Source organism: Sus scrofa, chromosome 12 (assembly GCF_000003025.6).
Source record: "Sus scrofa isolate TJ Tabasco breed Duroc chromosome 12, Sscrofa11.1, whole genome shotgun sequence".
NCBI lineage: Eukaryota > Metazoa > Chordata > Mammalia > Artiodactyla > Suidae > Sus > Sus scrofa.
This window is the reverse complement of record NC_010454.4, coordinates 58829032-58852638: the sequence shown is the minus strand read 5'-3', so window position 1 is coordinate 58852638 and position 23607 is coordinate 58829032. Positions and strand designations below refer to the sequence as shown.

Below are 23607 nucleotides of genomic sequence, written 5' to 3'. Positions count from 1 at the left end.
AGAGTTCGGCATCACTCATCATGAGAGCAGTGCAACACCTCCCATCTCGGGATGGCTCTTACTAAAAACCCAGGGGCTACGTACTGGCAGGATGTGGAGAAAGGGGATCCTGCCTGGTGCACGTCCATTCCTTGTTGGTGGGAATGGAAATTGGTGCAGCCACTACGGAAAACAGTATGGAGGCTCCTCTGAAAATTAAAAATCGAGCTTCATATGCTCCAGCAATCCCACTGCTGGATATTTATCTGAGGAAAACAGAAGCACTAACTCAAAGATCCACGCATCCCATGTTCATTGCACATTTTTCACAGTAGATAAGGAAACAACCTATGTGTCCTTAGATGGACGGATGAATAAAGGCATTGTGGTCTGTGTACACAGTGGAATATTAGTCAGCCATAAAAAAGGAATAATGTGGCTGGACACTGAGGACATCATGCTAAGTGAAATAAGTGAGACGAGAGAGGGACAAATATTGTGCGATGTCACTTCTATGTGGAAAGTAGGAAACTGAACTCATACGGCGTTCCCGCTGTGGTGCAGTGGGTTAAGGCTCTGGCATTGTCTCTTAGGTGGTTCGAATTTGATCCCCAGCCCAGCCCAGTGGGTTAAGGACCTGGTGTTGCCTCAGCTGTGGCTTAGGTTGCGGCTGCACCTCGGATTCAGTCCCTAGCTGGGGAACTTCCTCATGCCACGGCTGCTGCCCCAACAAAGAAAAGGGAGAAAAAAAAAACCCATAAAGAAATGTTAACTCACAACACAGAGAGCAGATTGGTGGGGTGTGGAGGGAGGGAACAGCTGCAGGGGTCAGAGGTGCAGCCTTGCGGTTCTAAGGTGAGAAAGTCCTGGGGACGCGGTGCACAGCATGGAGACTCTAGTCACTCGCCCTGTCATGCGACTTTGAAAGTTACTTGGAGAGGAGATCTTAAAAGCTCTCATCACAAGAAAAAATGTGTACCTCTGTGAGGTGACGGGTGGTAAGTAGACTTACCGCGGTGACCGTTTCACAATGTGGACGATATCAAATCATGTGTCGTCCCCCTAAGGCGATTAGAATGTTATCTAGGCAACTGTATCACAATAAAACTGGAGAAAACTCCCCAGCCTTCTAAAGAAGAAAGAGAACAGCTAAGAAAAAGCTGGCCAGAGACCCCGAGAGGGGCGGGTGGGCGGGCAAAGCGTCCCCGTGGGGTTGTCTCCAGCCTGCATCTGGCTGCTGGCCCCGCTCCGGGGCGCCCACCTGCCCCAGAGGCTCCGTTCTGGGAGCGCAAACCCTCCACGAGGGCCCCTGGGAAACGCAGGAGGGGAGGCACCACGGCTGCCCTCCCTCCGGGGCTCACACTGTGGTTCTGGAGACAGACCTTCAAACCATGGATGGGCGCTCAAATCCATCCTGTGGACGGAAATGCCAGGCAGCGAGGCCCTAGCTCAGAGCAGGGGGCTGGGGAAGCCCCCCCAACAGGTCCTCGCCGGCCTGGGCCCCGAAGCAGGAGGGGGGGGTCTCTGCAGGGAGGAGCGCTGAGGATTCCAGCAGCTTCCCCTGCGGGAGCCCTGGGAGGCTTCTGCATTGCCCGGGGCCCTGCTCGCCTGGGGCCGAGGAGGAGGGCCCCCAGACCGGCTCCCTGGGCCAGGGGGCCAGGCAGCGCGGCCTGCCCCGCACCCTTCGAGTCCCACCACGCAGAGACGTGTGCGGGAGGCTCTGAGCAGAACGAACCAAACGAGACACAACCTGTTTAACTGTAAGCAAAGGAAACCGCCTTTTTAGCTTCAGAAAGCACTTACCTCCAGGGACCAGCGTCACGCAGGACTCATGCCGGCCCAGGACAGGCACGGGCTGGTCCCGTCCCCGTGGTGCTCGGCCCCCACCCCCCACACGGCCCTTCCCTCCCCCAGACCCCTGTCACGTTCGTGACGTGCCACGGCCTCCCCTGCACATCGGCTGTGGCTCCAAAGCCCACACCGAGTGGAGCTCTCGCTCCCTCCTTCGTGCCTTCCTGTCGCCCTCAGGCTGAAGACGAAGCCGCTCCAGTGGCTTCTCGTCAACGTCTGTTCCTCCCGACTTTTCCAGGCTCTTTTCCCACCCTGTGAACACGTCAGGCAGGCCGAGGGGCGCTCTTTCTCACTAACCTTCGTGGTCTCGTCGGTTTTCCCGGGCCGACGGCTGTTCCTTTCTCGTCCTCGCACACCGCCTGCTCCTTCCTTCACCTTTCAGTTGAATCATCACCTCCTCAGAGACGTCTTTTCGGACCCCTTCGATTGGGTCACATCTCCACGCTCGTGCTCCACGCAGCTGGAAGTGGTGTTTCCTCAGGACGGAGGATGCTCACCAGCAGGCTGTCCACACTGGAAGTGAGTGTGTGCGTCCTGCGCTCCATCGGGATAGAACTGGGTCTGGTTTTGCAGATCCTGCCTGCACTCAGTGCTCAAAAAAGTTGTTGCCAAGTGAACCTATAAATGAGTGAAGGGTCACCGGTGACCTGGAAGCTGGTGACTTTCCACTGAAGCTCTTGCTCCACGGCCACCGCCTTTGCCCTTGGCTGAAGCAAACAAGGCGCCGGCGTCCTTTGCTCGGGGAGGAAGGACCTGTTTGAATAATTCGGAATTTCGGAGGGAGCTGCGTGTGTCGGGGCTGTTATTTCAGATTTCTGCTTCTGCTGAAAGCTGTAAGGTCTCACTCCATCCATGATCTCATTAGGGAGGGAGCGTTTTGGATTTAAACACGTTTGGCTGTTGAAGAACCGTGGTTGCGACATGGGGTGACTTCATGCTCTTCTGTTTTCCCCTGAGAAGAAACACAGTTCTCCTCTCGTGGGGACGGCCTGGCAGAGAGTCCCTGAAGGGACAGGAGAACAGTGCTTCCGAGGTGTCTGGTTTTCACTCTCTCGGCGTTTTGTGTGTCTGCTTTTGTCGCATTCCCGCGTGTCTGCCACAGAATGCCACATCACCAGGCACTGGGTTCTCCATCTGGGTGAGGTTACCACTGTCACCTCCCTGGGGCTCAGAGGCCCACTAGCCTCTGTCTGTACGACAGTCCCATCCCGCTTGGCATGTGGGAGTCCCATAACCCCGTCTCTGTGGGCTTTCACATGTCGCTGGGATTCACTTGGCAGAGTCACTTGGTCTCGTTTCCATTCACTTATTCATTCAACAAACACTCAGAGCCCCCAGGATGACCGCCACTGATGGGCTGTCAATGACTTACCCTTCCTCCTCGTAGAGTGTAAGCCTCAGGAGGGCCTGGGTCTGTGCCCACCCTGCTCACCCGTGTACCGTAAGCACCTAGAATAATGCCTTACACACAATAGAGAACTTGTGGGTTGAATGGAAGCGGGAATCCTTTACGTGAAAGTGTGTTCTGGGCCCTGCCGGGAAGACGGCCTTGGATCCAAGAACTTTAAGGTCGTTTCTGAATTCACCTGGCAGGAAGCAGAAAGGGGCCGGGTGGGGAGGTGAGCACTTCTTAGCTCCTCACCTCAGAGTCTGCAGCCTTACCCGGGGTCTCTGCCACTCTTTCCCACGCTTCCTTTTAAAATGAGTTTTTCTACGACTGACTCACACCGGCAGATGGTGAAACAAACTACAAAGAAAGAGTAAGTCTTGGGAGTTCCTGCTGTGGCTCGGAGGGTTAAGAACCCAACGTCGTGTCCACGAAGGTGCAGGTTCGAGCCCTGGCCTCGCTCAGTGGGTTAAAGATCTGCTTCCTGCTGGTGTTGCTGTGGCTGTGGTGTATGTTGCAGAGGAAGCTCAGATCTGGTGTTGCTGTGGCTGTGGTGCAGGCCGGCAGCTGTAGCTCCAATTAGACCCCTAACCTGGGAATCTCCATGTGCTGCAGGTGTGGCCCTAAAAAGGCAAAGCACCAAAATAATAACAATAATATAAACAATACGAAGTGAGAACAAAAATTTTTTAAAATTTATTCAAGTATAGTTGATTTACACTATTGTGCCCGTTTCAGGTGCATAGCAAGGTGATTCAGTTGGGGAGATTGCTTATCGCATGTTCTAGATGGGCCTGGAACACCTTGTGGTAAGAATAGCAAGGAAGCCAGCAGAGACCTCCAGGGTCGCGTCAGTGCCAGAGAGACCCAGGAACCAGGAAGGTTCTGACCGGCAGGAGAAGGGATGTTTGAGCCTCTTGAAGAATCAGAGCTGCCGCGGCTTGAAACATTTCAAAGGCGTTGAAACCCATGGATTCGTTACAAACCCCAGTCATTTTAGTCACTCTGGGGGCGTGCAAAACATCTCACTTATTCCTTTGAAAAGTGATCAATAAGGGGAAACAGCCCAGAATCTGTCCTGCTCTTCCCCACGAACTGCTCCTCAGTGTTGCCGAAGACGTGACGCGAAGAGCCTCCAGTTAGAAGAGTTCTGGGTGAAAAACTGAGGAGAGACAGACTCAGACGGTCACCCACGAAGTAGCTCTTCTAGCCCCGGCTCATCCACAGGTGCTGCCGTCCCGGGAGGAGACGACCGGGCACTCGGTGCCCGCTGACGTCACCGTCTCCGGAACAGCACAGCTGGGCCTGGCCAAGGCCCGTTCACGGGGGACAGGGGGACTGGTTAAAGGACACCGTGCGGATGTCAGCACAGGCACAGTCCAGACCGGGGGACGCTCAGTTCCTTCGCCACACGAGGAACCAAAGGGAGTGAGGGAAGGGGGCCTACACGATAGAAGAGGCTTGAGGGGTCGATGGGCCGACGCTGCCCATGGGCCTCCCCTGGCTCTGCCCCCGCCCCTCCCTCCTGGGTTTGGCCCCTGCTGCTCAGGGCATCTTTTTAGCTGGGCTGTGGCTGCCGGTGCCAGGCCCTTCTCCTCGAGTTTCTGAGGGACCCGGTCAGCGCAGGTCCTCCCCTTGTTCCAGGCCAGGCTGCAGGTCAGAGGCTGGGCTGCGGGCCGCGGTCGTATGCCCCTCTTTGACACACTGGAGTGGGGGTGCAAGGCCGGGGGGCCTGCGTGGGCGGGGAGACCTGGGCTGGCGTTTCATGGCTGGAAGGCAACTCGAGGACGCAGAGGGAGACCTGACCAACGTCTGAGCCAAAGCCCTGATTTTTCCTTCTCAGTTTTCATGGAAGCCTGAGTGCAGGGGAGACACGTCTGAGTCTGTGTCTCTGGGGGTTGGGGGTGCAGGAGAAGAGCAAGGAGGCGGGCCTGCAGGAGGGCTGGGAGCTGGGCTCCGGGTGGGTCCCGAGCGTGTTCTCACAATGAGGTGACGCAGACGGCCGCCTGGCTTCGCCTTCTCGGTGGCGCACGTTCTGGGGTTTGCTCGTCCGGTTCTCCTCACAAGGTGTGTGTCCACGGGCCACTGAGCCCACGTCCGTGTGCCTTGGTGTCTCCACCCGTCAAGTGCGGGCTGAAGTCGTAGGACCCGCCTGAACGTTGGGTGGGTGAGCGCGTGGAGAGTGGGGCAGCACCCTGGTACGGGGCGGGTGGGGGACACCGTGGGGCCGGGGACCAGGAGCCGCGACTGACCTTGGGCCCCTAACTCTCGGCCAGGTTCACAGAGGGCCCTGGCGGCCCTCGGGGCGTGGGGTGTGGCGGGAGGCGCTGTCCCCGCGCCCCGTGTGCTCCCTCGGTCAGTCCCTCTGTGGTGACAGCCGTGGGTGGGTGAGCCCAGATACACATCGTGCTGACTTGCGGGGAATTTGCTGCCCACAGAGGAGGGAAGAATGCCTCCCCAAAGCCGACAATCAAAGGCCAGGCAGGCCCCGTGGGAGGAAAAGCACTCAGGCTGTAGATTTTCTCTGTGAGGCTTGGAGCCTCGCCATGAACAACACAGACACGGGCGTGAATAGCGTCCTGGCCCTGCGCCTCCCGTGTGCCAGCAGGTGGCAAGGCTGACGTCACTCCCCAGGTGCTCGCTAAGCTGTTGGTCTGGGGGCCTGGCTCCCAGCTGGGCCCTGGGCCCTGTCACCACAGCGCTGGGCCTGTAAGGAGCTCAGAGAGCCACTGCAGGCCCTGGAAGCCTTTAAGGGTTGTGTCTTCGGAGAGTCTTGGGAAACCGTGGTGCCCCCCACCCCCGTATCCTGGCTTTGCACCCAAAGATGCCGCAGTCCTCCCTTGGCTGGTGGGAGGGAGGCAGAAACCTTCCCAGGGCTCCTCTCCTTCTGGTCCCCGTATGCCCTGTAGGTCCCCGCACGGCCAGGCCCCGGGCTCCGTCCCTTGGTAGTGTCCTGTGTGGCGCCTGAGGACAGGGGAGAGGCAGGTCCCACTGGCACGAGGCCCTGGGGGGTCAAGGGTTCCTGGAGGGAGGGGTGGGACTTGAAGAACTAGAGTCTGGAGCAGGCATGGAGGGAGCCTTGCAGAAGGACAGCTTCCAGGAAGGGTCTGGGCCAGGCTTCGGCTCGTGGCCAGGAGGAAACCCGGGTCCAGGCTGGGGAACACTGGGTGTGCGTTTTCCTGCCACTAAGTGATGATGCTGTGATCAAGAGACACATCTGGCTCCTGGTGCTGGGCTTTTTCCAGGACGGGCCAGAGATCCTTGGGCAGAGGTGGCAGCGGGAAATCACTGACAGTTGTGAGGAAGGTGAAACGAGGGCTTGGGAACAGAGGCCAGGGGACGCGGGGCTCCAGTTGGGCAGGTTGTGGGCAGGGACAGCACGGTGGGGGGATGGGGAGAGTGGATACTGAGAGAGACACTTGGGAGGGACAAGCCGGGCGCGATGCCTCTGCGGCCGACAAGCCCAGCCTGGCTCCGGGCGGGTCCCAAGCTGATACCTGCAATTACGCTGCTCCGTGCCGGGCCCTCCTCGATCCTTGGGGGTTTTTCAGAGTTAGGGTCTCAGGTGAGGATGGAAACTGCACGCTGAATGCTCCTTTACTCAAACGTGCCAGGTCGCTGGAGTGGACTGGGGCCGGGGTGGGGTGGGGTGGTGGCTGATTCCCAAAGGTTTCTTGGTGACAGCAGTTTCTCTCTGCTGTTCATCCAAAGAGCATCTCATTTCCAAAGAGATAAGCGTATTTCCACTGAAAGGAGCTTGTCGGAGAGGTGAATTCTTGGGCCCCACCCAAGATCTACTGAATCAGAAGCTCGGGGTGGGGGTGGGGGGCCCAGCAAGCTGGGTCTAAGTCCATCCAGGTGAGACACCAGGCAGTCGGCCACTGGTCTCCACCTGGCCAGACCTGGCGCAGAGTCAGGACTTGTATTTGCTCCTCTCGGGGCAGAGACCGTAAGGAGGTCGAGTGCACAGTGCCTGGGCTGAGGTGCCCAGCGGGCGTCCCTGGGGGCTGCGGGCAGAGCTCCCCTCCCCAGGAGGAACAGATGAGGGCGGAAGATTCTAAGGCGGGAGCACAGCAACTGCTGATGTCACAACGCCCCCATTTACTCCTGGCGCCAGGTTCCTGGACGACCTGGGGGCAGTGGAGGGAGGACAAATGGGAACATGGAGCGAGGACACCGGGGCGATTGGGGCAGAAAGTAAGCCCCGGGCGGGAGCCTGAAGCAGGCATGGAAAAGCAGAGAAGCCTGCCTCTCAGGTAACAGCTGGGGGTCCTGGCTCACCCCGGGGGACAGCAGGTGTCCCTGCGTCCCTGATGAAAGTGACAAAAGCACAGACCCAACCAGTGCGGGACCAAGGCCGTCACAGCAGGAGCCCTCTGTGGATGGAGGATTCCAGAGTCTCCAGCTTCCTTTCCTTCGAGGTTCTTGATAGATTCTGGTCTCGGCGCCCCCCACCCCCAGCGCCGAGGACTCTGAACCCGCGCTGATGTCCAGGGCTGATTAACTCTGCAGAGGGCTCACCAGGGCGTGAGTTTTTAAAGAGGGTCAGGTGATGGCACAGTGCAGTCTGCAAACAGAACAAACACAAAACACACCCACGTTTCCAACTGGGTGGGGGGTGGGGGGGCTCCTGGCCTGTGTTCCCTTCACCCCAGCCTGGGGCTCAGGCCCCAGGAAACGCTGAGCCAGGACTGGTGAATGCCTGTAGGCATCCATAGGGGTTGAGACCGTTACAGCCCCACAAACAGTAGGTTCTTGAGAGTGGTGATGAATATTCCAGTTGCTTTTTTAAAAACAAGAACAGGTTTAAAAGGGATCAATAACTAAAAACAAGGACCAGTCAGCCTTGTGACCAGTGCAGGCGCAGTGTCCATGGGCGAGGGGCTGGGCCCGGAACCCAGGCCCCCAGCAGCCACTGTTGCTGCAATGGGAGCTCGGGTTTTGCACTTGCCTGCGCTGCGGGGAGGCGGATGAGAGAAGCGGCAGGGGGCGGCCAGGGCGTGGTGGCCAGAGCCCTGGGTTCAGTTCAGACTCTGCCTGGTGTCTAGGAGCTGGTCACTGACCGGCCTGGGGTCAGAGATGGGTCCTGCCCGGCTGACCCTCTGGGTCCCCAGGCCAGTCTTCCTCCAGGCACGTCCCTCCCTCCTGACAGCTGATGTTATTTCAGGGGTGTCTTCTGAGTGCTCACAGCTGGGCTGTGCAGAGTACAAAGATTGTGGGTGCTCTGGCTCCGGAAAGCCTGGGTCCACCACCAGTGTCCTCTCCTGCCCGACTGGTGTGCCATCCAGAGCGTCTGGGGTCTTCGAGGGCAGCATGTGTGCCTGGGGTCTGCCCTTTCTGTCGTCACAGTGGGGCCCGTGTGGGAATGCGGTACTCAGTGTGAGCGCATCTGTGTGTCTCTGTATGTGTGTGCGTGTGTATTTCTGTTTGCCTCTATGCACCTGTGTGTGTACATTTGTCTCTGTGTTTATGTGTCTCTGTGCCCATGTGTGCACATGTGTATTTGTCTGTGTGTGTGTATCTGTGTGCCTGTGTGTCTGTGTGCGCCTTTGTCTCTCTCTGTGTCTGTGTGTACATGTGCACATGTGTGTGCACACATGTGCCCGCCCGCCTGCTCTCAGAGCCCCTGGGTGGCCGCGCTTCGGACCTTCCTGCCCGGAGGTTTTCCGCAGGGTTGTGAGGACGGGCGCAGGCTGCTGGGCCTTGGGGGTGAGGGAAGGGCAGCAGCTGGTACAGGCGCCTTCCTGGGGGGTTTTGGCAGGAAAAGGAGGAGAAATGTCAGGGAAGCTTGGGGTCAAGGGAAGAATTTTCTAGAGGCGAGGAGACTTGGGAATTTTGAAAGCAGAAGGGGAGGGAGGTTCGGAAAATGCCAGCAATGGGCTAGGGAGAGGGGCTGATGGGCAAGCCGAGCAGAGGGTACCAGGTGAGGAGGGCACGTGAGCACAGCTGCTCTCCATCCCAGGACTGCCGCCAAGTGCCCAGCTAGCTCACGCCCAGCGTCTCTGTGTCGCCATCAGGAGTGAGCTCTGACCACCAAAGGGCAGCTGAAAGGGGCCAGCACCAAGCCTGGGCCCAGAGCTGGTCTCTGCCTCCAGTAGGCTCAGCACCTCTGGGGACTCAGGTGTGTCTGCTGCCCACACCTGCAGGTGGCCTGGCCGTGGTCCTCGCCCCTCTCCAGGCCCACCCCCATCCCACCCTGACTTCACAACAGAAAAACGAGGCCGAGAGATGTGGGAACTTGCCCAAAGTGGCACAGCTGGTAAACCACAGAACCGGAACTGGGACCCAGCACCGCCTGAGGCCAGCAGGCTGGCTCCGGGCCCCTGGTCCCTTCGGACCCCTAGACTCTGCTGTTCAGACCTCAGCGTGCCTGCCTGTCCTTTCAGACTCCCCCCCAGCGGCTGGCCCCTGCTTCTTCCCCAGGACCTCATGAGATGTCCCCTGTCCCCGTCTCCAGTGACAGGACACACATGTGGGAAGATAGGCTCAGAGGAGGGTACTGGCCACGAGGCACTTCCTCCTGCTGGGTGGGACCCAGGTGGTGTCTGACGGCCTCGGATGAACGCGGTGGGGGGCCGGCTGCAGAGACAGGACATGCGGAGTCGAGCCCGGGCTCACTGGGGCTGGAGCTGCGGGGAGAGTGCCTGGAAATCATGAAGGGAAGAGGTTTGCCCAAGCTGCGGGGAGCGCCCGCCCGGTGGACACCAGGCGTCAGGCCAGGCGTCAGGTCAGCCGGCCAGCTGGGATGCTCTCGGCCCCGCTGTGACTTTCAGTTTTCACTGTTTCCTCTGACACAAGCGTTTCCTTTTCCGTAGTCAATCCTTCGCGTTTTTTTTTTGCCTTTTGTCTTTTTGTCTTTTTGTTGTTGTTGTTGCTATTTCTTGGGCCGCTCCCGCGGCATATGGAGGTTCCCAGGCTAGGGGTTGAATCGGAGCTGTAGCCACCGGCCTACGCCACAGCCACAGCAACGCAGGATCCGAGCCGCGTCTGCAACCTACACCACAGCTCACGGCAACGCCGGATCGTTAACCCCCTGAGCAAGGGCAGGGACCGAACCCGCAACCTCATGGTTCCTAGTCGGATTCGTTAACCACTGCGCCACGACGGGAACTCCCCTTCGCGTTTTTAGGAGCATGGGAAAGGTGGTTTGGTTCTGGCCTTAGACACTGACTTGTGGCCTTAGAGAGACAGTGCTGATGTCGGTGCTGGAGCCAGGGCTCCTCTGAGCGCATGCCCGGCTCAGGCCCGGGTTCTGCACCGAGACCCTCCCCGACCCCGCTGATCCTGGCTTCCCACCACCCCGATCCGCTTCTCTCCTTCCCTCCCTGCCACTAAATCGAGTTTCTCAGGGCCTCCACCTGCGCCCCCTGCCAGGCGGCCCTGCAGCCGGCTCCGGACCCCAAGCAGCCTCCAGGCCCTGCCACTTCCCTCCCCGGGCCAGCGTCTGCTCCGTCCCTGCCCACACTCCCAGCCCTGTCCCAGTCCTGCCGTCCTGACAGCTTTAAAACGTTAAAAAAAAAAAAAAAAAAAAAAAAAAAAAAAACAACTAAGGAGTTCCCGTCATGGAACAGTGGTTAATGAATCCAATTAGGAACCATGAAGTTGCAGGTTCGATCCCTGGCCTTGCGCAGTGGGTTAATGATCCGGCGTTGTCGTGAGCTGTGGTGTGGGTCGCAGACGTGGCTTGGATCCCGCATTGCTGTGGCCCTGGCATAGGCCAGCAGCTATGGCTCCGATTGGAACCCTAGCCTAGGAACCTCCACATGCCCAAGAAATGGCCAAAAAAAAAAAAGACAAAAAAGAAAAAATTGAAATATACTTCAAGTGCAGCCAGACACACACCTTCTCTTGGTGATTTGTCACAAGTGGATACCTGGTGACAGCTGCCCAGGCCAGGAGCGGGACAGTGGGGGGCCCCTCTCCACCCTCTGCCGGCTCGTCCCTCCTCCTTAATCCTCAGAGGAACCGCTCGCCTGAAGTTACGGAAATCGGCTACGCCGTCGCTGTACCTGACCCTGCCTTCGGCCTGCTTTTTGAGCTGCATGTAAATGGACTCTCACTCCGTTTACTCCCTGGTGCCCGGCCTCTGTCCGTATTTAGTGTGTGAGGTTCAGTCGCGTGCTCACACCCAGGTGTAGCTATTTATTGTCACTTCTGTATAGAGTTCCAGCGGATGAATGCCCCGCTGTGTTTGTCTGTCTCACCCTCCATGGATATTTGGGGTATTTCCGGTTTGGGGCTGTATTATGAGTAATGCACTTAGAACCTTCCTGACGCTGCGTTTTCGTGGTACCTGATCCTGAACTTGGATGTAGAATTGCTGGGGCAGAGGGTGGTTGTCTGTTTGTCTTACGTAGGTGGAGCCCAGCTGATTTCAAATTCGTTCTCATGAGTTCCCATGGTGGTTCAGCGGAAACGAACCTGACTGGCATCCCCGAGGACGCAGCCTCGATCCCTGGCCTCGCTCAGTGGGTTAAGGATCCAGCGTGGCCATGAGCCGTGGTGTAGGTTGAAGACGCAGCTTGGATCTGCTGTTGCCGTGGCTGTGGCAGAGGCCAGTGGCTACAGCTCCGATTTGACCCCTAGCCCGGGAACCTCCATGTGTCGTGGGAGCGGTCCTAAAAAAAGACCCCAAAAAAAAATCCTTCCCACTTGCAGTGATGAGCTTCCCCATGCCCTGCATCTTTCCGCTTGTCGGCTTAGCCAATGTGAGTGGTTCACGGAAGGTGTAGTTCTGTCTCGGTTCGTCCGGACGGCTGTCCACCGGGCCCGACAACGACCTGCATTTTCTCTAACGCCCCCGGTAACCTGAGCTCCCTTCCCGCGGCTGCTCGCCTTCTCCGTGGCTGCCTCCATCCTTACTGCCGTTAACTTGATTCAGTTTATCATTTTCCCCCGGTTGCTAAACAGCTTATTACTGATCTCACTCCTCCAGTCCCGCTGGCCTCCAGTCCGTGATGATAGGGAAGCCGTGGGGGTTTATTATGATGCACAAATAACCCTCCACGTATTTGGGACTTAACACAATAGATGTTCCTTCTCATTCCTGTCGAATTCAGTGGGGTGTGGTGTGCTCAGCTGCCGTGTGATGGGCCAGGATCCAAGCGGTCCTTCCATCCTGCGGCCTGCTACCCCCAGGACCTCAGAATGCTTTGCTTCTGGCCCATGGATGGGGAAGGAAGGAGAATGAAGGGTTACATCGGCGCTTTCATGGGCCGAGTCTGCAAGTAGCCAGAGCTCAAGATACAAGGCCCTGCCTTACAGTGGACACAAGGTCGGGGAGATAGAGTGCTTGGCTGGGCAGCTGATCCCCAGCATCAAGCTGATACTGAGGACAGGAGGAGCAGGCCCTTGCTGGGCAGCTGCGGGTCTCTGCCATAGCCGTCTTTCTAAAGGGAAGGCTGATAATGCTGTTTGGAGTCATTCTGGAGTCAGCATGGTGCCTGCGAGATAAAGACCCAGCTTTTCCTCCTGAATGTTCTAGGCAGAGGAAGCTGCACAAAACCCCAAGGTAGGACTCTCCATGGCTTGGCTCCTACCTGTTCGCAGGCTCTCGTCTCTTATGCAACCCTCCCCATCACCCGCAGGCACCCCCGTGCTGGCCACAGCTTGGGAAGCTCTCTGAGTGTGTTAGGCTCACGGGCAGCCCATGTGCTGGGTGTGTTAGACTGGCTTTGCTCCTTCAGCCTGGCTGGTGCTCGCTTCGGTCTCACCTTCAGCTACTCTTGGTTTCACACCTTACACTACAGCAAAGTGCAGATTGTAACTTGCAGAGTCCCGCCACACTGCTTCCTGCTCACGCTCCCCTTTTCCCGGCTTGTCTCCCCAGGCCTCCGAAATGCCTGCTTGTTATCAGAGCTAAGTTCAGGTGCCTTTTCCTCCTCCAAGTCCCTCTGAGTCCTCCCCCTTCCAGATGAGCTGGTGGCCCCACTCAGAGCAGCAGCCGCCTGTCGAGCAGAATGAGAGGCACCCACGCTGTGAGCTCTTATTATTAGTAGGAGTAGCAGCAGCCGTTGTCATCGTAAAGGAATGGAGGGAAAATGATGGATTCAGGATATTTCTACAGGGGGACTTCACAAGACTCGATACGCTGACTCTTGAGGCTGAAGGAACAAGGGAAAAGACTCTTGTGCGTATGTGTGCAAATGGTTTGTTAGTGGTGCCACTTAATAAGATGGGGAAGACCAGTGAAGGAGCAAGTCTCGGGGTGTGTGCGCGCACGCGTGTGTGTCGGAGCAGGTAGTTCTGAGTTTTGAGCAGGGTCGTTCTGCACTTATGACATTCGGATCATTTGGATAGAGGGCAGGATATTCCCGCCTCGAGTTCCAGGAAGGGCCCGGGGCTGGAGACAGGTAGGTGGGGGCCTCGGAGCCGTGTGCTGCTGGGAAGGACGGTGCCCAGGGCAGAGCCCCGGGCCTCTCACTTCAAAGCAGAGCCCCACGGAGCAGGCCAGGCGGTGGTGCGCGTCAGGACACACAGGTGCTGTCACCAGCCTTGCCGCTGCCCCTCTGAGGACACCTGTCAGAGCTTCCAGTGCCAAAGCCGCCACCCTAGGACTCTGCGCGGCCTCCTCGAGGGCTTCCTGACTTGCAGGTTTCCTCCTACCTGTGACTGTCAGAAACCTTTAACAGGTCCGTTCAGACCTGCGTGTTCGCGGGCAGCCTGTAGGCAGAATTTTAGGCAGGGGGACACCGTGACCCAGGGACATCTTTCTGGGATCCCTGCATAGCCCTGGGGAACGCCAGTCCCTCCTCTCGGCTCTCTGGGGATAGAGGACACGGGGTGGGCCTGGCACAGGGCTTTTCAGAGATGGGTCGGGTGGGGCTCCGTCAGAGCCAGGTGGACACTGGTGGCCACACCCCGCCCAGCACACGGGTCCCCTAGTGGCAGGTGCGGCGTCCTCGCCAGGCACTCAGAGCTTTTCTCCTTCCTCCAGGAAAAGTGGCTCCTTCACAGCCCGTGCGGCCAAAGGAAGGGGAAGGTCCCAGAGCGTCCTGGGCTCCTCTTGGCCCCATGGGGCGCGGGGCGGGGGGCGCTTTGCCTCTTTGGGCCCCTCCCGAGTTCAGGGACACGTGGGCTTTTGCAGGTGGCCCTCCGGCCACAGCCCCAGCAGAGCAGCCGTGCTACGGCGAAGCAGCTGCTCTCAAGCCTCGGGCCTGCATTCCTGGGTGATGAGGGAGGGAGTCCGGGGTTGACTCTGAACAGTGTTTTCCTGTGTCTCAGCCGCCTGGGAGCTAAATCTTTCCAGATTTCTGGCTCCACGACCCAACTACAGGGGCAGAGACAGGTTGAGGGCAGTTGGCGAGGGCGGGCAGCAGGGTCGGTCCAGGCACCTCCCGTATCTAGAATTTCCACGGGAGGACGGAGGAGGGAGGCGGGGGCCGGCCCTGCGCCTTTCCAGCCCCAGAGGGCAGAGAGAGAGCCTTTCTCTCCCGACGCACAGGAAGGGAGAGCCAGCCGCGCGCTGAGGTCAGGGCTGGCCAGGGTTCCAGAAACCCAGACGTCGGGCTCCTAAGGAATCTGTGTGCTGGGCACCCGCTCCGGTCCCGGGGCTCTGCGCCGGGAGGTTTCCGAGACTCAGGAGGGCAGAGAGAGAGAGATGAAAAAACCCTCTTTTCACAGAGAACTCTCTCGACGTGAGGGCAGGAAAGACCCCAGCACACCTGGTCGGACCCCAGAACTGTGCTGGCCGGTGCCTGGGACAGCCTGTTGCTGTCCTTCGTTACCGAGCAGGACGACCACACAGGGACCTTCGGGATCCAGTGGTGTTGGTTCAAAGAGAAAGACGCCCTTCCCTCTGAGCAGTAGCCCGTCCCGCCTGTCTTCGTCCAAGAAGACTTGCTCTCTGGGGGTCCTGGGTGAAGCCCTTGCCCCGGACAGGTGCCCGTCAGCCTCTGGCCCTGGAGCAGCTCAAATCCAGGTCGGGCCGGGGGCAGGCAGGTAAAACAGCGGCACGATGGAGCTTGCCGTTAGGGTCTGGTGGCTTTCGCACAGCCGTTTTGATGTCAGAGTCATTTCTACTTGGTCTGAAAAACAAACCACTCCGTTCTTTATTTTTGTTCATCACGCAGTTAAAAAAGTGCTTTTTCTTGAAGTGCAGGTGATTCGCAGTGTCATGTTAGTTTTGGGTGTACAGCAAAGTGATTCAGTTCTGTAATATATATATATATATTCCACGTCAGACACTTTGCCCATGGAGACTATTACAGAATACTGAGTATAGTTCCCCGTGCGAGGCAGGAGGGCCTTTTTATCTTGTTCGGGGAAACTACCATCTATTTGCAGAGCATGGAAGGTAGAAAGGGGGGAAACGCCTGTTTCACAAAATCTGCCGTGGTGGCGTCCGACTACTTGAATATTTTGGAAGTGGAGGTTTAAATTATTTGTAAAATAAGTTAAACCAGAACGAAGATTATTTACTTAGCAGAAGGAAAATGTCACCAGCCAGAAACATCTCCTGCATTCACAGGATTAATATGAAGAGGACAAAACTGGGGACAGGATTTGCCAAGTCACATGGCCCTAAAAGACATTTTGTCCTCATGAGACACACACACACACACACACACACACACACACACACACACACACACACACACACACACACACACATGCGGCAGTAATGCAACAACTCAAGCCCAGTTCAAAGAAGTAAACTTTGACACAATTCTGAGTATATTGAAATCCTTTTTCAAAAGAAAGGACGATGTGAGAAGTTGTCACAGGTTGCAGGGAACTTGGCGTAAGCGGGGGGGCAGGAAAGGCCCAAACATAGCTGGGAGGTGATGAGGTTTGGCAGGTATAGTAACTACATACAATGGAAATTCCTAGATTGGATCCTAGCACAGAAGGAGGCCAGGCATGGAGGAACTGATGAAATCCAAATAAAATCTGGAGCTTGGTTAGTCATGAGCCAGTGTCACACAGTTTCTCAGTTTTGACAGCTATACCGTGGTAATACACCGTGGGGAAAAATGGGTGACGGATCTATGGAAACTATCTGTAACTACCTTTGCAGCTTTTCTGTAAATCTAAAATTATTGTGGAGTTCCCGTCGTGACGCAGGGGAAACGAATCCGACTAGAAATGCTGAGGTTGCGGGTTCGATCCCTGGCCTCGCTCATTGGGTCAGGGATCCGGCATTGCCGTGAGCGTGGTGTAGGTCGCAGATGCAGCTTGGATCTGATGTCTGATGTTGCTGTGGCTGTGGCGTAGGCTGGCAGCTGTAGCTCCGATCGGACCCCTAGGCTGGGAAACTCCATATGCCACGGGTGCAGCCCCAAGAATAACCAAAAAAAATTTATGGCAAAAATAAAATTTTAATTTAGGATAGAACAAACGGAAAACAGGTCACCAAAACTTCTGCTTTTGGAACCTCTCAGTAATGTTCGGGAAAAGCCAGGGCACCATCTCTGAATGCCCACTTACCACCTGGCCTGTCTCCCCTCCCTGCTGCCCCCAGAGCCTTGAGGCCTCCGGCCACAGCAGGCGGCCTTGTTGAAATGAGCTTTGTGGGAGGATGGCTTCACTTCTGCGGGGTTCGATCGCCGTGGATTCTTCATGCACGTCTGTTCCCTTGTAGCAGGAACTGTGTTGTCCGCCAGAAATGGGAGCAGAACGGAGGGGGAGATCACGTGGTGGGATTCCCCCCACGTCAAAGTGGGATCTTTCCTTGCAAGGTCTGATAAGGGCCTTGTAGTGGTTATCACTTGCTGTGTAACAAATGACCCCCCCAAAACTTGGCTGCTTAAAACGGACACGTGTGTTATCGCAGGGTTCTGGGGGTTGAGAATCTGAGCGGACTGGACCATGTCTCTGTCTCCAGGTCCCCCACAGTCTGGTTTTGGCTGGGGCTGTGGTCCCCTTGGAAGGGCTGGCTGGGGAGGGTCCGCTTGCTCGCTCTTTCGCAAGATTGTTGGCAAGATGAAGTTCCTCACAGGTTGGTGAACTAAGGGCCTCAGTTCCTTGCTGGCCGTTGGCTGGAAACGTCCCTCCGTTCATTGCCGCTGGATTCTCCACAGGGCAGCTGCTGTCCTCAGATGAACGTGAGGCCGCAGGGGAGAGCGAGCAGAGGGTGAAGCCCGGGTTCTCTGTCACCACCTCTGGCACAGGGTCCCGACACCTCCTCCCGTCCTGTCTGTCAGAAGTGTGACCACGTGCAGGTCCCGCCCAAGGGCGGGGGGTTCAGAGGATGTGGGGGATCCTTGGGGCCCTGTGGGGGGCTGCCTACCCTGGCCTGTGGGCCCAGGGGCGGTTGGGACTGTCTGCTACAGCAGTTCTGACGAGCCCGGGGGTGAGAGGCAGGGTTCACGGCCCCCTGGTCCCCCAGGAGTAAGATGCCTTCTCAAGGCTCCTCGAGGCCACAGTCCCGAGCTTCCAGCCCTCACGCTTAGCCTCCTCTCTCTCCCACCCCACCTCCACCCCAGGCCGTCCACGCCGGCCCTCCTTCCTCTGTGTCTCACTCTGATCAGAGCTCCGAGACGAGCCATTGTCTCTGAAATTCATCTGCTTCCGGCCACAGGTGCCAATGTTGTGTTCTTGTTACCAACACGAGCCCCGGTCACCAAGCAGAGAGGGAGATTGGTACCCTCAGTGCAGGATCCTTGGTCTCCCTAGAAGCAGACAGTAAGCAGGAGCTTACCCATCGGGAACCACTTCTCCTGAATTCATTGGATCCACGTCATGTCCCGTGAGGCAGGCGTTTCTCACGGAGAAGCTGCAGTTCGGAGGAATCGGGTACCTGGCTGGAGACTGGACATACACAGGAGCTCGACCTCACCCGGTTGTCCCTGTGCTCCCCGCCCCCCGCATCCCTTTAATATGGGTTGTGTACCCCGTCTCCAGCTTGCTCTCAGCGGGGGTCTCAAGAGAACGCTTGGCCCTGTTGGCTCATTAGGTCATTACATGGGCTGAGGACAGAAAGGGGGCTCAGCTGGGACAAGGGGTGTTGGATCTGAGGGTGGCCCAAGTGGGCACACCTGGGGACGTCGGAGAGTGACATGTGTGCCTGTGTGTGTGTGTGCACATGTGTACAGGTGCATGCTTAGGGGTATAGGTCACAGACCCCTTGTCACCCCAGGGGCTCAGGGCGGTGTGTGTGTCTGCATCTGCACAGGTGTGGCTGCAGATGGATCCAGGTGCCTCAGACCTGTGGGGCTCAGATCATCTTCAGAGATGAGCAGGTGGCAGAAGCAGGACCATTGGGACCTGAAGAGCGGGGTGGGGGATGGGAGATGGGGGAGACGGGGGAGCGGTCTGGCAGCAGCCGTGTCGGAGGAGCCCCCAGCCCACCTTCTCCCCTCCCCCTGCTCCAGTCCTGTGTGTGAATGAGGACGAGAATGCTCCAACCAGCGGGCTCCTACGTGGGTCAGGCTTTATAGGACAGTCCTGTGGCAATCCCCGACTGTCCCCGCTGTCACCCCTGTTTTACAGATGCGACCGTGGAGATGCTGGAGGTTTAAGTACCCGGCTTCAGGTCACCCTGCCAGGCAGCGGCCAGCCTGTCCTGACCACATGCTCTGCATTCTGTCCTTTTCTCCAGCTGTTTCACACGCAGCTTTGTCACCTTAGGAACTTGGGCCCTTTCTCATATTATCACCTTCTAGAGAGACTGAAATCCAGGGACAGCAAGATCACAGAAACACAGCGAGAGCAGCAAGGAGAGAACTGGCCTTCCTGCAGGACTACGGGGCTGGGTCTCCAAGGCCAGGCCTCTGCTGGGCAGGACGGCCGCCCAGCACACGTCCTGGAGGGCCCGTCCCCGGGCTTTAAAGTGTCCTGCACATCCTCCGCTCTGCCGAGGAGACACATTAAGATCTTTGATAGGAGTTCCCGTCGTGGCACAGTGGTTAACGAATCTGACTAGGAACCATGAGGTTGTAGGTTCGATCCCTGGCCTTGCTCAGTGGGTTAAGGATCCGGCGTTGCCGTGAGCTGTGGTATAGGTTTCAGACGTGGCTCGGATCCCGCGTTGCTCTGACTCTGGTGTAGGCTGGTGGCTACAGCTCCGATCAGACCCCTAGCTTGGGAACCTCCACATGCTGCAGGAAGCGGCCCTCGAAAAGGCAAAAAGACAAAAAAAATTAAAAGGTCTTTGATAAACTGCATTTCTGACTCCGCAAAAGCTCTTTGTCAGAACCTCAGAACTTCCTGGCGTGTCATGCACACGTACTTTCTACGTGGATGGCAGTTACGGTTCGCTGTTCACTATTTCTGTGTTTTGTGCCTAGAAGGAGTCATTTGAAACGAGTAACTCTGTATTTCTCCCCAGTTTCAAAAGTCCTCTTTCCCAACCTCTGGGCAATGGATCGTCGCTATTTTTCTCTTTCTTTTTTTGTATGCTTTATAGGGCCGCACCTGCGGCACATGGAGGTTCCCGGGCTAGGGGTCGAATTGGAGCTGTAGACGTCGGCCTACACCACAGCCACAGCAATGCCAGATCCTTGACCCACTGAGTGAGGCCAGGGATTGAACCCGCGTTCTCATGGATGCTGGTCAGATTCGTTAACCGCTGGGTCACGGTGGGAGCTCCAGCTATTTCTCCTTTAAGCACAGGCAACGGTTTCCTATATATTCACCTGCCCATTTTCTCCCCGCCTCCTGAGAGTCACATATTTTGCCATTTTACCTTCTCCTTCTGTGTTTTTCAGAAACCTCGTGAAATGAACCACCCCAGGGACTTGCAGAAGTTCCCATGCGGGAGAAGCGGGGACCAGCGGCCGTCAGAACAAGGTCAGCAAGCAGGGCCTTCAGTTCCGACCCGGTCCTGGGCAATAACCCAGGCCTGTCTGTGTGCTTTGTCTGTCATGCTTAGGAGGTGCTGCTGCACTTCGGCCGTGGGACGCTGGTCGCGGCTCTTACCAGGTCAGCCGTCCCGGGTTTCCTCGGCGCCTGTGCGGGCTGGCTGCCTGGTGTTCGGATTTCCAGTAATCCTCGGAGATTCCGGGGGACATTGCTGTGGCCGTTGCAGTGACGTCCACGTGCCTGTGATTCTGGCCCAAGAGCCTGGGGACAGGGCAGTGAGTGCGGTGGCTGAGATCCGTGTTCGAGGGAAGCTGCCATCCGGGTGGTGAAGAGAAAGTAAATGAGCAAGGAAGTCCCAAGAAGCGGTGGCGGGGAGGCCGCGTGGAGAGGCCGCGCAGGAGCCGGGGCGGACCGGGCTCCGACCGAGCCCTGACTCCGAAGAAGGAGCCGCCCCGCGGAAGTCAGGGAAAGCACGTGCCAGGCAGAGGAGCGGCTGGGGAGGGACCCCGGGGTGGGGAGCCAGGTGTGAGGAGAGAAGGGGGGCCGCGGTGGCCAGGGCAGTGAGTGGTGGGGCAGGGGCCCCACCGAGGCTGCCACGGGGTGGGGTCTAGACCCAGGAGAGCCTTGCAGGCCAAGGGCACCCACAGGGCTGGGAAGCCACTGAAGTGTTGGCAGCGGAACAGCTGCATGTGGTTTTTGTTCACAAAGGATCACTCTGGGTCCCCTGGGGAAGGGACTTGCGGGGAGCAAGAGCAGAGAAGAAACAGGGAGGCCAGTTAGCAGGTGTTCTGTAGCCTCAGGACTAGACGTGGGCATCCGTCGGCCTGAGGATGGAGACGGGGAGGTTCCATGACGGCAGGAGGGCGGGCGGGCTGATGAACTGGACGAGCTCGGCGAGGCGGCACGAGGAAGCCGACAGCCCCGAATCTCGGACTGGGCATTGGCTTAAGGGTGGTGCCCCTCTGGGATGGAAACGGCCAGAGAGGGAGATCCCAGGGAGCGAGGTCAAGCCTTCCGCTGGAGCCGTGGACGCACCGAGATCCTGTCAGACGGGAATGAAGGGCTGCAGGTGGCGGCGGGTCGGCTGGGTCTGGACTCTGGGGAGGGGGTCGGGAGGGCTGAGATGTGGAGCCACAGAGCCGGTCAGTGTCGCTGTGGAGCCTGCATCTGGGCGCGAGGAAGGAGGGCTTGTTTCTGCTCTGAGCGTCAGAAAGATGGTGACGCCATTGACAGGACAGGGTGGGGGACAGAGGTTGGCAGAAGTGTGGGGACACAACTGGGCCCAACTTTGGTCTTGAAGGGGCTTGAACTTAATGAAAAGACAGACACTCAGGGGAACTTTTTGTTGTTTTTTTTTCAGGAACTTGTTAGAGGGAGTTCCCGCTGTGGTGCAGTGGGTTAAGAATCTGACTGCAAAGGCTCAGGTGGCTGTAGAGGCATGGGTTTGATCCCTGGTCTGGCTCAGTGGGTTAAAGGATCCAGTGTTGCTGCAGCTGTGACATGGGTTGTAGCTGTGGCTCAGATTCGATCTCTGTCCCAGAAATTTACATATGCTGCAGGTGCAGCCTTAAAAAAAAAATTTAAATAAGCAGTTCGTATAGAGTTCCCTGGTGGCTCAGCGGGTTGAGGATCTGGCATTGTCTCTGCTCTGGCTAGGGTCACTGCCCTGGGATGGGTTCAGTCCCCAGCCCGGGAACTTCTGCATGCCATGGGCGTGGCCAAAAACAAAACAAAACAAAGATCTAGTCTCAGGGAAGGGATGGGTTTTGGTTAACTATCCAGGTTCCGGTGGTGGCTCCAGGGCAGTGATTTATTCTGACCAAACTCAGAAGAAAATGAAGTCACTCCGGATGCCAGCATGAGACTTGATAATGCGACATATGCCTAGGAGTTACTTGATATGTCAGTTTGCGGAAGATGTCTGGGTGCACAGGAGGGAAAGGGGATGCTCATTATCAACTCTGGGACCAGTGAGCCCCCTTTCACTCGGCCACTTCTCAGAGCCAGCACTGACGCCCCGAGTTCATGCTTCCTCCTTGACTGGGGGGGTGGGAGTGGGGGTGGGGTGCAGACTTCAGACAGGTCTGTTCCATGTCCTTACTTTCTTAGAAAATTCAGGGCACAGGAGTTACCGTCGTGGCTCAGTGGTTAACGAATCCCACTAGGAACCATGAGATTGAAAGTTTGATCCCTGGCCTTGCTGTGAGCTGTGGTGTAGGTCACAGACATGGCTCAGATCTGGCATTACTGTGGCTGTGGCGTTGGCCGGCGGCTACGGCCCCAATTAGACCCCTAGCCTGGGAACTTCCATATGCGGGAGTGGCCCTAGAAAAGGCAAAAAGACAAAAATAAAAAAGAAAAAGAAAATGTAGGGTGCAATGCGACAATTTCTTGGTGGCTCAGGGCCTCGCCAAGGCATCTGTGATTTGGCTGAGCCCGTGGCACTTGGAAGTTCCCAGGCCAGGGATCGAAGCCATGCCACAGCGGTGACAACACTGGATATTTAACTGCGAGGCCACCAGGAAACTGCGTATCTGTGGTTTTTATTGGGTGTGGTGATGCTGGACGGGCCTGGTTATGTGGGCTGGGCGGGGAGTTGGGCTGGCGGCCCTTCGCTAAGTCACCCGAGCTCGTCGGGCTCCTATCGGACTTGGTTTTCTTTTCGTGGTTCTTTGGTTCCCTCCATGGTCTTGCAGGCTGGGGACAGTCAGTGGGGGTACCCTGTCCCTCCTTCTTTGGAGAGGGGGTGTTGTGCCACCTTTGACGGCTCGCTCCTATGCCTGGAGCCCTAAGCACCATCCCTTGAAAGTCTGGAGAATATTTTTTCATTGATCCATTGCTGTTCCCCTGCTAGCAAATCCAGGGTGAACAAAGCATCACACAGCACAGGGAACTCTGCTCAATATTTTGTAATAACCCATGAGGGAAAACCATCATATATATTCATATATATGAAAAGAACACATATTCATATATATATGACTAGAATATATATGAATCTATTAATCTATGTGAAAAGAATATGTATATTCTCATGTATATGAGTAGAATATATATGAATATATTCACATACATGAAAAGAATATATATATGAATATATGATACATATAAGAATCCCTCACTTTGCTGTATATCTGAAACTAGCTCAACATTGTTCATCATGTGGCGTTCCCGTCGTGGCGCAGCGGAAACGAACCCCACTAGGAACCACGAGGCTGCAGGTTCGATCCCTGGCCTTGATCAGTGGGTTAAGGATCGGGCGTTGCTGTGAGCTGCAGCGGGAGGGAGTCTGGGCCTCCGTTTTTTGAACGAGGTTGTGTCGGCCCCGCGTGGAGCGCAGGCTCCTTCACTCATCTTCCAGCTGTCCAGGTGCTGCTCCTCCACCTGCAGGGCTCTGCTTCCTCTGCCTCAACCCCAAACACCCCATCTTCCTTCCGTGTCATTTCCATTTCGTAAGTCTCTCTAGGACCTAAGTTATTGCTGAGTCTAACGAGGGGCTGAGGACACATTATGGTCTTAATAGTCATGAGGGGAGTTCCCCTTGTGGCGCAGTGGTTAACGAATCCGACTAGGAACCATGAGGTTGTAGGTTCGGTCCCTGCCCTTGCTCAGTGGGTTAAGGATGCAGCGTTGCCGTGAGCTGTGGT

The 23607-nt window shown here is 57.0% G+C and overlaps 1 protein-coding gene across 1 annotated transcript in view; it reads left to right on the top strand.

Moving 5' to 3' along the window:
- Positions 1-23607, top strand: part of CDRT4 (CMT1A duplicated region transcript 4) — a 65276-nt gene that overhangs the window by 28973 nt on the left and 12696 nt on the right. The window contains exon 4 of the mRNA XM_013980267.2: positions 19867-19948. Coding sequence (XP_013835721.1) covers positions 19879-19948 — 70 coding nt within the window. The 5' untranslated portion in view covers positions 19867-19878. The remainder of the gene's footprint in view (positions 1-19866; positions 19949-23607) is intronic.